This window comes from Staurois parvus, unplaced genomic scaffold, assembly GCF_062004578.1.
Source record: "Staurois parvus isolate SC_StPar_1 unplaced genomic scaffold, SC_StPar_1.0 ptg001286l, whole genome shotgun sequence".
Lineage (NCBI taxonomy): Eukaryota > Metazoa > Chordata > Amphibia > Anura > Ranidae > Staurois > Staurois parvus.
In genome coordinates, this window is record NW_028319082.1 from 201,648 (window position 1) to 217,445 (window position 15,798).

General features: G+C 42.1%; 1 protein-coding gene across 1 annotated transcript in view; it reads right to left on the reverse strand.

Annotated features, from left to right (window-relative positions):
• LOC149437496 (uncharacterized) overlaps window positions 1-15,798 on the reverse strand; it is a 202,166-nt gene that overhangs the window by 78,495 nt on the left and 107,873 nt on the right. Inside the window, exons 31-36 of the mRNA XM_089660890.1 lie at window positions 15,113-15,185; window positions 14,180-14,281; window positions 11,651-11,865; window positions 8,834-8,988; window positions 4,540-4,776; window positions 1,129-1,282 (exon numbers count right to left, since the gene is read on the reverse strand). Of these exons, the coding sequence (XP_089517016.1) occupies window positions 1,129-1,282; window positions 4,540-4,776; window positions 8,834-8,988; window positions 11,651-11,865; window positions 14,180-14,281; window positions 15,113-15,185 (936 nt within the window). The remainder of the gene's footprint in view (window positions 1-1,128; window positions 1,283-4,539; window positions 4,777-8,833; window positions 8,989-11,650; window positions 11,866-14,179; window positions 14,282-15,112; window positions 15,186-15,798) is intronic.

Consider the following 15,798-nt stretch of genomic DNA (forward strand, 5'->3'; position numbering starts at 1 on the left):
ATTATTAATGGTTTATAAAATAGAAATGAACAAAAATAATCAGCAGGGAAATAATAATTAATAATTAAATGGAGAAAGAGCTAATTAGCGCCGATTACAGTAAATTAAGGGTTAATAAAGGGGTTAAACAGAGGAACATTTAATTTAAAAAAGCAAAAAACATTTTTTTTACTAGACAGGTTGCTATTAGCTGATTTCATCAGCAGATGGAAGTTCATCCCTTTGATCTGTAGATGAATAAACAGAAAGATACAAATGAAACATTGTTTCTTTTTTATCTTTCTGTTTTAGCAGCTGAGCAGTTATTGATAAACATTGTCAGGCTGTAGGGATCTGTTTACACTTCAGCTGTCAGCAGGGGAACCCCGCTGTTAACCAAATGCCTCATCTGTTGTTAAGGACATGGCGACCCCATTCCTTAACAAACTGTAACAATTTTTTTTGTTTGCTGACAATGGAAAGAACAGAGCCTGAAGGTTGTCAGTTTCAGGTATCGAAGCTTTTACACAAGTACAGATACTCATGCAAATGCTTAGTATCGGCACTGATACCGATATCGGTGCAATCCTAGTATATAGAAAGGTGCAGTCTATTTTCTCTACTGTAGGTGGCACTCAACTGGAGCAGTACTGCAGCTGGAGAGGAAGTCAAGAGAACCCGTGTATCTCTATGGTTTCCTCAGTCCCCAGAGCAGCGTCTTGGTTGGCTACGTTGTATCAAGGTGATCCTGGTGGCCATATTAGGTTCAGCAGAGTCTTTTTAAGTCCCTGCCTCTATGGCTAACCTTCTGCAAGCTCCCTCTTGGGTTGAACCGGCCGCACCGTACTCCACCTCCCTCGACAGGTGCTGTCTTCAGCTCAGGTCTACTACCACTGACTCTTCTCTGCATTGGCTGTGAGTTCCTGGATGGGTTTCCTCCCCAGATGTTCTGCAAGTTATACAATACACTGGTTTCTGGATTTTGGGCCTCAGTGTCATTACTACGTTGCAAAATGCCTGGGGCTTTAAGGGCCCCTTGGGCAAGCGGGCCAATTGAGCAGCTGGCTGCCAGTATGGCAAAACAATCCCTGACTGCTCCTTCAGGCACAGAAATCACAGAACATCCTCTATGTGTACGTTGAGTCTTACCGCACAATCATCAGTGCAGAGTCTAAGTTCAGCAAAGAGATAGACGTTGTTAGAACTGGTGATCTTGAAGACTTTCATAGCAAACCGAGCTTCAATGCCGACTCCATTGTTAGCCACTGTTAGCTGGTAAGTAGATATTTGGCTAGATGGGCACCTGGATACAGAAACCTTTCATCAGTTTTCTGTTATTGTAATCTAAAGATTAGAACACAATACTGGCACATAATTTTTGAGCTGATCAATATATGGGATATATATATATTTTTTTTTTTTTTTAAGTTTTTATTTCACTCTTCAGCAAGGCACATGGTACATGACAACTAAACATGATCTATTAAGCAGGCAGAACAATAACAATCCCAAGGTAAACAAAAATTAGAATAATGAAAAATGCAAAAATGCAATGAAACAGATCCTGCCCCCCCATGTGAATGAATATGGGAGGTACCACTACTCATTCACCAAAAAAGTGAGTAAAAACACAACAGTTTGACAAGTCCTTTATTAACAAACAAACAAAAAAAGCCCAAAAATTAACGTCCCCTGACGTTAGCTTCAACGTCAATCACAATAAACATCGGGGAAAAAAAAGCTCCAAGCGAAGGCTTCCACCATCTGACAGCTCCACCATCTGACAGTTCCTAAATTCCCAAGGGGTGGGGCAAACAGATGGCGTACCCCACACTCATTGACATTGGGGGGTGGGATCTTGGGGCCCCCTTGTTAAAGTGGGCTTCCAGATTCTGATAAGCCCCTGCCCACAGACCCCCACAACCACATCCCAGGGTTGTGGGGAAGAGGCCCTTGTTCCCATCAACATGAGGACAAGATGCTTTGGGGGGGTGCAACCCTGCCTCAAAGCACACCCCCCATGTTGAGGGCATGTGGCCTGGTATGGTTCAGGAGGAGGGGTGTGCTCGCTAATCCACTCCCTTTCCTGACCTGCCAGGCTGAATGGTTGGATAAGGGTCTGGTATGGATTTTGAGGGGGACCCCAAGCTATTTTTTTTTTTTCAATTTTGCAATGGGCTTTCCCTTAAAATCCACACCAGACCCGAAGAGACTGGTATGGATGGGGGGAAATCAATCAAGGACCCCTATGTATTATCAAAATTATCAACCAAGAACCTCCAGGCACAATTCAGGTTGGCAAAGAGGACCTCAAAGGAACCAATATCCCAACAGGGGAGAAGGGAGGGACATCAAGAGAAGCCCCAGACAGGAACATACCGAGGGTGCGGGGGGGGGGGGAGTAGAAGAAAGCAACAAAAAAAAGGAGAAGAGAAATGTAGGAGAGGGTATTTATAATCTTAGCTCAGCCTCCCTATCTAAGGAAGACATAGAAGTATTGGATCTAGATCTAAAATGTTCCCCAAGAACTGGTCTAAACAAGTTTAATACCTATATTGATGTGAACAAATTTATTAGGAAGTTGAATGTCAAAAGACATTTTGTCTCATTGCCGGGTCCTACCACAAACCCTGATGCTTCGGGATTTGCACATAGTGGTCTGATTTTTAATCGATCGGGAGCATTCGGCCATAACAGAGGTTTTTAAACAGATGGTAGATACAGATCTTAGGGAATGGAGAGTTAAGAAATATAAAGATGCTGCTTACATTGCCAAAGGTATAGAAGATTTGGAAAATAAGAAAGGGGTCATTATAAGACCAGCTGATAAAGGGGGGAGGGGTGGTCCTATTGGATAGACAAGACTTTGAAGATGAAATGCACAGAATTTTCAATGAGACATCGACGTATGAGATTTTGAAGAGTAACCCCACTAAAAGTTTTAAAAAAGAATTAAGCATTCTGGTCAAAGAAGATAATAATAGGATAGTAGATAATAAAGAAGTGAGGTATTTAGTACCTTCCAGTTGTAAGGTGCGTGCTTTTTATTTTTTACCCAAGATTCATAAATGTTCAACTAAACCCCTCCGGTAAGCCGATTGTAAATGGGAGAGACTCGGTGCATGCAAGGGTTGGAGAATTATGTAGATCATTATCTCCAACCAATAGTAACATAAAGGATAGCCAAGATGTGATTGATATAGTGGAGAACATTGAGCTGGGTGAGAATATGATTTTAGCCGCTCTAGATGTTAATTCCCTCTACACAAACATTCGACTTGAAGATGGAATTAATGCGGTCAAATGGGCCTTAAACTCTTTGACTGATCTACACAGGAAGCAAAGGAAATGTATCATACAAATGTAGAGGAATTATTTCTGGTATGGGGGACAATTTTACATTCAAATAAACGGAGTTGCCATGGGAGCAAAATTGGCTCTCAGCTTGGCTATCCTATTTATGTCCAAATGGGAACAAGAAGTCATCTTTGGTAGAAATTGGGATGGACGAAAGATTTGGAAAAGATTTATTGGTGATATCCTGGTTATATGGGAAGGAAGTATGGATTCCTTATTACAGTTTTTCACACATTTACTGTAGATTGTAATGTATGTGGTCTAGAATTGATACTATAGAATTTATACTATTGATACTAATTCCACAATTTGGAATTGCATATCTTTCAAAATGGAGGAAACTTATTGACCAAAACCCATTTTAAGACAACTGATCGGAATACATTCCAGTTTTTAGCTGTCATCACCCTTTATGGGCGAAGAGTGTTCCCAAAGGGCAGTTCAGTAGGATTATGAGGAACTGTTCTACATTGGAGGACTATATTTCACAATCAGAGATAATTAAAAATAGATTTGTAGTTAAGGGGTATGATCCAGAAAGTATGGAGAGAGTTAGGTATGATATTAGCAAACATTATGTAAATGTTTGGTCTCTTCCCGAACCTTGCATTCACTATATCCGCTCTCCCTGGACCCCGCATTCACTATATCCGCTCTCCCTGGACCCTGCATTCACTATATCCGCTTTCCCTGGACCCTGCATTCACTATATCCGCTTTCCCTGGACCCCGCATTCACTATATCCACTCTCCCTGGACCCCGCATTCACTATATCCACTCTCCCCGGACCCCGCATTCACTATATCCGCTCTCCCTGGACCCCGCATTCACTATATCCGCTCTCCCTGGACCCCGCATTCACTATATCCGCTCTCCCTGGACCCTGCATTCACTATATCTGCTCTCCCCGGATCCTTCATTCACTATATCCGCTCTCCTGGGCCCTGCATTCACTATATCCGCTCTCCCCGGACCCCGCATTCACTATATCTGCTCTCCCCGGATCCTTCATTCACTATATCCGCTCTCCTGGGCCCTGCATTCACTATATCCGCTCTCCCCGGACCCCGCATTCACTATATCCGCTCTCCCCGGACCCCACATTCAGGGGGATATATTGTTCTGGGCATTCAGTGGATTATTTCTGTAGTCCAAGTGTACAAAGAACACACAGAGCTACTAACCTGTGTGCTGTGTACTTACCCTTCCCGAAGAAGATAGTATTTGGTGTCACTTGAGTTGGTAGGAGAGGCATAAATATTCACCACTGAGAGGTTGAAGGTGTTGACATCCAGATCTGGTATGAGCATTGAGATGTAGACAATATCTTCCACTGTCAGGGGGTCAGTCTCTGAGAGAAGGGTCGTAAACTGATCTTTATAGGCCATCATTAAGGCTACATAACTTGCATCTGCTGTAGTGCCGTTTATTAATAAGGTCCTGGAAAATAAACGCACAACAAAAGGTTACCTACCTAGAACCCCTTGTAGGTACGTGGCCATGCGTCTATGTTATTATACAGACCATCAAACCTATCAGATACCTTCTCCAGCTCTGTGTATACTGGTGAAGGAGGTGAAGCAGATATACAAAATGTGTTTTACAAATGCGCCACAAAAGCTTCAAATTAATATGTATAAGAAACAGACAAAATAAAAGTAGCTCAAAGGGTATCTCTACTTTTGTGGGAAAATAAAAATTAGCAAATAAAAAATGAATAATATAGTGTACACAGTTGCAACTCAAGTCATATTGTAAATGAATGTTATTAAAAAAGAATAGAATAGAGTAACACAGAACAGAATAACTTAGAAAATAAAAGAATACAATAGAGTAAAACGGAACAGAATAGCATAGAAAATAAAAGAATCAAATGGAGTAAAACAGAACAGAATAGCATAGAAAATGAAAGAATCAAATGGAGTAAAACAGAACAGAATAGCATAGAAAATGAAAGAATAGAATAGAGTAAAACAGAATAGCATAGAAAATAAAAGAATCAAATGGAGTAAAACAGAACAGAATAGCATAGAAAATGAAAGAATAGAATAGAGTAAAACAGAACAGAATAGCATAAAAACTAAAATAATCAAATAAAGTAAAGCAGAACACAACTGAAAATAAAAGAAGAGAATAAACTAAAATAGAAAAGAATAGAGTAAAACAGAACAGTATAGAAAGAGTATAACCGTCTTTCAAAAATCATAGAATGAATTAGAACAGAATATATTAGAATAGAATATAAAAGAACAGAATAGAATAAACAATCGAAAGAATAGAACAGAATAAAGCAAAAAGAACAAAAGAGAATGTATAGAATAGAATAAAAGAAAAGAAAAGAATAGAATAGAAAATACAACAGAATAAAACAGAATATAACCCTCTTCTGAAATTGGAATTTCGAATAGAATAAATTAAAATTCAAATAGAATAGAATAAAGTAGAATAGAATAGAATAGAATAAATATAACCCTCTTCCAAAATTCAAATTCTGAATAGAACAGGATAAAAAAAGAATAGAATAGAAAAAAAAGAGAATATGACCATCTTCCAAAATTTGAATTCCAAACAGAATAAATTGTTTTGCAAAAAATAAAAACCCAGAGGTGATTAAATACCACCAAAAGAAAGCTCTATCTGTCTTAAAAAAATGTTAAAAATGTTTTTTTTGTGTACAGTGTTGCATGACCGCGCAATTGTCAAAGTGTGACAGCGCCGGAAGCTGAAAATTGGCCTGGGCGGGGGGGGGGGGGGGGGGGGGTGACAGTGTGTGGTAGGCGAGGGGTTAATATATAAGTTAGGATCCATTGATGATGATATTATGTTTCTGTAATTGGACGGTTTCATGATGATTTATATTTTGGATACGATTCAGTCTGCTACTGTTTGTGATTCTTTGGGCAGAATGGATCCCAGAGGACAGTGACTGCTACAGACTTGAGATTCGTTCCCTGGATTAACCCTTCATTTACTCTAACCCGTCCTAATTAACTCCTTATTATCCTTCTCCATTTAATTATTATTTTCTTGCTGATTTTTTGGTTCATTTCTATTTTATAAACTATTAATAATTAAAACTTTTTAAAATTAACATTTTTTTTAATTTAATTTGTTGTTGTTGGTTGCTTTGTTCGGTAATATTTTTACGCCTTTAACATATATTTGTACATTTCATATTCAAAAAAATAAACAGGTGTGAGAGCCAAAGTGGTTAAGGGGCGGGGCCTCACGTTCTTAACAACCAATCACTCATTCAGCTGTCAGTGGGGCTCTCCTGCTGACAGCTGAAGTGTAAACAAAACAGTTGCTGGCAGGTATCGATAATTGGTATCGGCGAGTAAAAAGAAAAAAAGTATCGGTACTCGTACTCGCTGTAAAAAAATGGTATTGGTGCATCCCTAATGTGTTCTATTCTATTCTTTTCTGTTGTGATGGGAGTGACTTTGCGTGGGGGGCCCATGGAACACAGCTCACTTTGGAGAGGTGGGGAGACCCCTGTCTCAGTCAGCTCCCCATATCCCTATTATGTGTAAGTCACCCTGTGCCTGTTAGGGGTACAGGGTGGAATGTTCTAATATTGGGGTGGGGGGTGTTCATTGTGCATCCCATTGTTCTATTGTGTGTCTTGCTTGGGAGCAAACTATTATGGGATGTATGGGGTGTGTATTGTCTACTGCCACATGGTGTATCCCATTGTTCTGTTGTGTGTCTTGCTTGGGAGAAAACTATTATGGGATGTATGTGTTTGTACTGGCTTGGTAGGGGGGTGTTTCCGACAGCCCTTCCCCCTGATGGGACGGCCTGCTGATGTGTTTCCTGATACTGGATGTATTGCCCCGCCCTGTGTATATATCTTGTGTCTGTGTTAAAATAAAGCAGTCCATTTCCTGTTTTAAGACGAGTCTGGTGCTGTCTATTTCCTGTTTGGTCAGCAGTGGTGTCTGTGGTCGGTGTTCAGACAGGGAAGCGAGCGTCTAACGGAGATACCCTAATGCAGTCGGGGTCCGGTTCCGTTACATCTGTTCGATTTGATTCTTTTCTATTCCATTGTATTTTTCTATTCTATTATATCCCATTCCATTCTTATCTATTTGGTTTTATTCTATTTTTTTTCTAATCTATTTTTTCTTTTCTATTTTATTCTATTTGATTCAATTCTATTGTTTTATTTTATTCTGTTTCATTCTAGTCTATTCTTTTATTTTCTATTCTTGTCTATTTTTTTTCCCCACAAAAAGTTTTGTTTAGGAAAGCTGTGTGCTGGGTGAGAAGTAGGAGCCGGAAATGTTTATAGCAGGCCATTGTAGAGCACAATAGAAGGTGGTGTATATTAGAGCTTGGAGTTGCAGTTAACAACCGGTCAGTGGTCTCCGAATGCTGAAAGAGAGGAAGGAGAGAAAAGAAAAAAAAAAATGGGGGGGGGGGGAGGTAGGGAGAAGAGGGAAGGGACAGTGGGGAGGAGACTGTCTCTTACTCCCCCCATGACATGTGGGAGTGTTGTATGGTCCTTCCTTGGGAGGGTATAGACGTTGGGAAGATTTCAGTGTAGATTCACATTCTTGAGACCGGAATCGCTCCTCCACCTTAGATCGATTCAGGGTAGGGTAGGTTTGGGGTACAGTCGTCAGGTGTCTAAGTGGGGGGGAGGAGATTTGCAGGCAGAAAAATACTGCAGCTGTCTGAAAGTGAGTCCACCAGGCCCATTTAATTGAACATTTCTTAGGGGAGTTTCGAGCTACGCAAACTAGTTCCTCCATCTCGGCTATTGTCTGGAGTCTAGTGAGCCATTCCTTCATTGAGGGGCGTGGGGGGAACCCCAATGGAACCCCAATGGATCGAAACACTTCAAGGACTTGAAAAAGGCTGTACCTATTCTATTCTTTTCTACACTATTGACAATTATTTTATTCTATTCTGTTCTCTTCTATTTTAGTCTCTTCTTTTATTTTCTGTTCTCTCGTATTCTGTTCTGTTCCAGACTATTCTATTTTAAAAAGCAGCCTAAGTAGGAATCATCATCTTATTTCACTTTTATACCTTACTGTATTTATTGCAATATGTTTCCATTTTCGATTCAAATTAATTTTCAAATTTGGATAATTTGTCTCATTATAATCTATTTTGGATTTGTTGCTATTGTGATGCGGAAATTCAGATACATCCGAATCTCTGAATAATGAAAATGTCATCTGAATAATGAATCGCACATGTCTATGGCTTACACCCATGTGTCCTCAGAGAGGTGAGCTCAGTTATATCTAAGGTTTTGTTTCTAGTTTATGAAGACCTGGCACAAGGCCGATGCGGTGTCTATATATAAGAAGGGATTCAGGTCTTCAGCCAGTAAGGACAGACCTTTCATTTAAATTTCTACTGTAGGGAAGATACTTGAAGGTTTGCTAAAGGACCTCATCCAAGGGTTTGTAATGGAATCCAATATCATAACAGATGGCCAGCTTGGATTCCTGAAAGACCGATATCATGTAATAATAATTACCCGAGTATTGGGTGCAGGGTCACATTAAGTCTGACATCCATATACAGCGGGTAAGAGCAGGAGACATTCATGACAGCGTCATTTATTATTCGGATCGGATCCATGTCGGCAAAAATATTCAGCTGATTTGTGTATGTGATATGGGTGGAATTTACCTGTAGAGAGAGGAAGCACATAAGTCATTAGACGAGGTCAGAAAACTCCCCGCCATACAGTGATCTGCACAAATAACAGACGATATTAATGTCAGTATATTCCTTGACAACTCAAAAAGGAAGTCTCCAGCTTTGTTAAAGCAGAACTCCAACCAAAAATAATCAGATAAATATGAACATCTCATCAAAAGATAACATAAAAAACAACTTTTGCTGCAATATTCAGCTTCACTCCAAAGATTTCTCCAGCAGTACTTTTTGCCAATAGGTGTCCTCAGTCTGGTGGTCAGCATTATTCATCCCATTTCCTCTGAGCCTAGGTCATCCTGGACCCGACCCCCCCCTCCCCAGCCTGTGACTGTACAGAAAAAGGAGAAGCAGAGAACTGGTGAACTCTTCTCTTTGTCACTCTGCTCTCTCCTCCTATGAACAGGCCCCTTGCCAGCACATACTACTACAGCACATGAACTAACTGGCTCCATGTGCTGCTTCTTCTCCCAGTCTGAGCTCCGATGACAGGGACTGTAAGAGGTTAAAAGCAAGTCACATTCAGGTACTTGTACTACTTCCATAAAAAATAAATACATTTGTATATATATATATATACACACACACAGTATATATACACTGTATTGTCAAATGTATTGGGCCCACCCTCCAAATCATGTGATTCAGGTGTTCCAATACCCTCCCAATCATGTGATTCAGGTGTTCCAATCCCCTCCAAATCATGTGATTCAGGTGTTCCAATCCCCTCCATATCATGTGATTCAGGTGTTCCAATCCCCTCCATGGACACAGGTGTATACAATCAAGCCCCTAGGCATGCAGACGGCTTCTACAAACATTGGTGAAAGAATGGGTCGCTCTCAGGAGCTCAGTGACTCCAAGCGTGGTCCCGTGATAGGTGGCCACCTGGGCAATAAGTCCATCACATTTCCTGGCTACTAAATATTCCACGCTCACCTGTTAGTGGGATTATAACAAAGTGGAAGCAACTGGGAACAACAGCAACTCAGCCACCACGTGGTAGGCCACGTCACATGACAGGGCGGGGTCAGCACATGCTGAAGCGCACAGAAGTCACCAACTGTCTGCAGAGTCAATAGCTAAAGACCTCCAAACTTGGTGTGGCCTTTAGATGAGCCCAACAACAGTGCGTAGAGAGCTTCATGGAATGGGTTTCCATGGCCGAGCAGCTGCATCCAAGCCTTCCATCACCAAGTGCAATGCAAAGCGTCGGATGCCGTAGTGTAAAGCACGCCACCACTGGATAGAGCAGTGGAGATGTGTTCTCTGGAGTGACCAATCACACTTCTCTGTCTGGTAATCTGATGGACGTGTCTGGGTTTTGTGGTTGCCAGGAGATTGGTTTTTGCCTGACTGCATTGTGCCAAGCATAAAGTTTGGTGGAGGGGGGATTATGGTGTGGGGTTGTTTTTCAAGGGTTGGGCTTGGCCCCCTAGTTCCAGTGAAAGGAACTCCTAAGGCATCAGAATACCAAGTCATTTTGGACAATTTCATGCTTTCAACTTTGTGGGAAGAGTTTGGGTATGGCCCCTTCCTGTTCCAACATGACTGCGCACCAGTGCACACAGCAAGGTCCATAAAAACATGGAGGAGCCAGTTTGGGGTGGAGGAACTTGACTGGCCTGCACAGAGTCCTGACCTCAACCCCATAGAACACCTTTGGGAAACTGCGAGCCAGGCCTTCCCATCCCACATTAGTGCCTGACCTCAAATTCTTCTGGAAGAATGGTCCAACCTTCTCATAGACACCCTCCTAAACCTTGTGGATGGCCTTCCCAGAAGAGTTGAAGCTGTTATAGCTGCAAAGGGCGGGGCCAACTCAATATTCATATCTCCCCGGGTTCAGCTCCTGTTTAGGGTGTCTCAACTGAATAGCCAGCTGCTAAGGAGTCATCCATACATGTGCCCTCCCAACTGGGGCTGTGTGCGTCCATTCAAACTCAAAGCACCCAGCAAGACACGCCCCCGCTCATTCCTCCAAGGCAGCTGCATAAACCGATCACACTTTTTCCTTCACTATCTCCTCTACAACCAGGAAGTTCCAGGAACGGTGAAGACTCGGAGGACCTGGTGGAAGTGACAAGGGGCACAAGGTAAGTGTTTCAGGAAGGGGGGGTTGTGAATATACCGGGGCATTTTTTTCGCAAATGCTGTGAATGCAAAACACTTGGGCTTTATTACTACTTTAATGTGTTCTGCCGAGCCTGTGGCATGTGACAAAAAGTTTCCATTTGTGATTTATTTTCTTGCAAAATGTATTTAAAACATACATAGAGGGCAAAACACTCTTCTGGGGATACAGACAACAATGAAGACATGACAAGGGTTCTAAGCAGGGGCGGACTGACAACTCATGGGGCCCCCGGGCAATAGGGGATCATGGGGCCCCTGTGTCCTTGCCCAAACTCAAAAGAGCCTATGAAAAAGGTACCAGGGGCATCTCATGGGGCCCCCTACTGACCCCGGGCCCTCGGGCAGCGCCCGAGTTTCCAAATGGTCAGTCCGCCCCTGGTTCTAAGCCTTTTCTATTCCATTCCGATCCTAAATTATAGCATTTTTGTCTATACAGACTTTAATGTATCTGTTTTTTATTCCTCTTATATAACAGTCAGACCGTGTCAGGAGAACTTACCTCAGTATCAGTGTTACAGTCATATTTTGTCAATGGACGATAAATGGTCATCTCTGATCTTCCATCCACAACCTCCCTTACTGTAGAACAATTGGCGTCGGTGCTGTTCAGCCTCACATCGGACGTATTATAACCATGTGCTTCCAACCAACATTTTGACATTTGTATGTTGAACATTCCTCCAGTACAAGTAAAATTCGGAGATGGTTGGCTTCCTGAAAAAAAGAGTAAATTCATGCAGCATTTCTGAGATGAGAAGGTGACGGATTTGTGCTTAATGTACATTATACACTATAGGGGTTTTCTATTGTAGCCTAGTGCTGCAGGCTATGGGTTTGCCCACTCACCCCCCCCCCAGGATAATGGAAACATGAGGTAGGCTGAGGGTAGTTCAGCCAACTCTGTGCTCCCCCACACACCTCCAGCCCCCTCCCCCACCAATACTGTGCAGCCACCGGTGCTCTTCTCGAACGAGTGGATGTCTGTAGGCTGAGTGTCCCACTCACCAACCCCTCCTTTGGGATCTGTGTAGCACGAGTGGGCTCAGTGTAATTTTCCATTCACTCTTCTCTCCTCCTTCCCTCCTTACAGAGCAGAACCAGATCCTATCAGAGGGCAGGAGAGGGAGAGTCAATGGCAGAATCAGAGAGGACTCACTATGCAGGTGTTATGGATGATGTTAATTGTAGTTCTTAAAGGGGTGCTGGACAATTCTTGTTAATGAAGACAGGCAGGCTGTGGACTGTAACTCTCTGCATCCTGGAGAAGGAGAGATGTGTTGCTTTCTCGAGCAAATATGCTCAGAGCTAGGGCAGTCCAGGGGAATGGATGATGGGGACAGATCTGTTGTGAGGGTCTGTGCTCCATATTTGAGGAACCAGACCCATTAGAATGAAGTTAAGAAGACCTGTTGCTGTCCTGTTGCCCCACATCAGGAGGAGGGGATGGTCCTGCACCTGAGCTGCTTTCAGAGACTGAGTTGAGGGAGAGAGTTGCTGTGTCTTCAGGATCTAAGCTTAGACACTGCGGCCTGCGTCAAGATCCGGGGCCTGATTGATGGAAATCTACTGATTGCTAATCCATTGGGACTAGATAAGCCATCTGCCAGGAAATGGGGAGCTGAACTGAACATCCTAAATGCCAGCCACCCACAGTTAGTCCAGACAAAGACTGCCTTACTTAGCAACCTATCTCCAATCATTCAACCTCACACCTAAAGAGACAGTGTACCACCTAAATAAGGGCCCCACCGAAAGCTTGACAACATTAGCTACTAAGATCCAGGTATTTTCCACCACCTCCCGGGATATCCCCACATTAGCAATGCATATGCTCACTCAGTACTAAGGTTGTATGTCCAAAGTGTACACCAAGACCCTTTCTGTTCCTCTGAACTTATTGCTTGGAGACTCTGGTTATCCAATTAAGAATCATGTTAACATTGCTATAGATTGTTTAAATGCAAATTAATGATTTGTTGCCAATTTTCTATCATCGTGATTTAATTGCTATGCATTTATAGGTTTGTTGATTTACACTGTATTGCATTGAATTACCTTAATACATTCAGTTGATTTACTGCCAAGCTGTTGGTGGCCTTGTTCCTGTGCATTACTAGAGTGGCAGCCTGCTAACCCTCAAGTCTACAGGTATAAATGGCTTTAGTATATGTCAAAGCGTGTCAGTGGGGACCAAGCAGTTAAGAGAGTTGTGACAGAACAGAGGACCCATCATAACCAGCGGCTCCTGCGGGGTAAGTACTACACTATACACTGAGTGCTACACTCTGGAAAAAGTCAGAGAGTTAAAGCCAAATTAAACTTCCACTTTACATACAATACATTGACTTTTGGTGGTCAATGTGCCCACCCACCTTACATTGGTGGTCAATGCGCCCACCATCCCCTTATATTGGTGGTCAATGCAGTGACTTCTTACATTGGTGATCAGTATAGTCCCCACTTTCATTAGTGGTCAGTGTAATCCCCTCTTTACATTGGAGGTCATTGCAGTGCCATTTTACATTCATAGTCAGTGTAGTGGCCCCCTTACATTGATGGTCAGTGTAGTGCCCCCCTAACATTGATGGTCAGTGTAGTGCCCCCCTTACTTTGATGATCAGTGTGGTGCCCCCTTACATTGGTGGTCAATGTAGTGCTCCCCTTACATTGACGGGCAGTGCAGTGTCCCTTACATTGATGGTCAGTGTAGTGCTCCCTTTACATTGATAGGCATTGTAGTGCTCCTTACATTGGTGGCCAGTGTAGTGCTCCTTACATTGATGGTCAGTGTAGTGCCCCCTTACATTGATGGTCAGTGTAGTGCCTCCTTACATTGATGGTCAGTGTAGTCCCCCCTTACAATAGTGGTCAGTGTAGTCCCCCCTTACATTGGTAGTCAGTGTAGTGCCTCCTTACATTGGTGGTCATTGTGGTGTTCCCTTACACTAATGTATGATGTTTATAGAAAAATGCAATATTTAGTTTTAAATGTCACAAGACCCATGCTGACCATTGTATTATATCATACCTGAGCCTGTATAGAGAGTTGTATTGCACTGGCAGGCAGCACTATTGTCACAATACTCATCAGCAGCACAGAAATCACTTCCACAGGGTCCAGACGCAGCCACTGGAGAGACAGAAAACCATTAAAGTCCATTCTTCTGGATATCTCATACAATATTCACATTCACTGTAGGCTGAAATCATTGTGTTGTGTCCACCATAGAAGTTCAAGCGTTTGTAAGCTCTGACAATGCACCTTAACAATCATGGACTCACAGGGGTCTCAGTGGTGACCTCGCACATTCTCCAGAAGGCCCGTGTGGCCTCCCAGTCATGTTAGGTTTTATACTTTGGCAAAATTGTCAGTCTTTTTGTTGTTCATAGCGCAGAAAATAAAAAAATGCACAGGTGATCAAATACCACCAAAAGAAAGCTCTATTTGTGGGAACAAAGGACGTAAATTGCATTTGGGTGCAGCTTTGCTTGACTGCGCAATTGTCAGTTAAAGTAACACAGCGCCGTATCGCAAAAAAGGCCTGGTCAGGAAGGAGGGAGGGGAATCCTCAAGAGGTTAAAGCATTTGTAAGCTCTGACAATAATCCACAACAATCAAGAAATTGCTTTTTTTTTTGGTATGTTAATTATCCGGGACACACCGAGCAATAAAGACAATTTTTATTAGAACAGGGAAGGGTTAGAAGCTCTGCAGGTTTTTATTGCTTTGTCCCCTCTGGAGTGTTTCTCCTTACTTCCTGGTCAGGTGACAGGGGTCAGACAGAATGGGAAGTGAGGGAAAATCTGCCCCAAAGGGAACAAAGACAGCAGTTATTATTTGACAGAAGCTTTAAATCTTTTGCTACATTATAAAAAAAAAAAAAATGTTTTGTCCGGAGTTGGGCTTTAATATATGTGACTGAAGGAACACGTAAAATTAATGTAACAAAAAATGACTTACCTGCATCCAGAAAGGAATTAGTATTTCCTGCAATTGGTTGGATAAAATCTGATTTGGATTGAAGACCGCAGGGCTGTAAGGAAATGAAAGTAATTCAGCAGAGATTTCCAGACAAGTGAAATCGATGAAGGATGCCAACTGTATGTAGTAGTTTTGCACTGAGACTGCGGGAGTGAGAAGGGGCCAAGTTTCCAGCTCACTTTGCCGCAGTGAACTGAGCCGGAAGCAAGTACCTGTCAAAACCCCTCCCCCCAAAAAGGTGCCAAATATGGCAATGGAAGGGGGGAGGCAAATAAGTGGAGCTTCCACTTTTAAGTGAAACTCCACTTTAACCACCTCGGCTCTCACACCTGTTCACCCCTTTTGGACCAGAGCAATATTTACATTTCTGCTATGGACCTGCTTATTTGATGATAACATAATACTTATATTTAAATAAATAAATAGTGTGGCGCTCTAAAAATAGATATATAAATAATATAACCGTTTATAATACGTGACCAAATAAATACGTGACCAATTCATAAAGTGAAATGATAACAGGATATAAAAATAAATACCTCAAGTGATCTAAACAATAAACCTAGTATCTCCAAGTTAAGTTAATATATAAAAACATTCCATAAAGTGATCATATATAATTGTATCCTGTATAAAGTGAACAACGTGCTAAAGTGCCAAAGAAG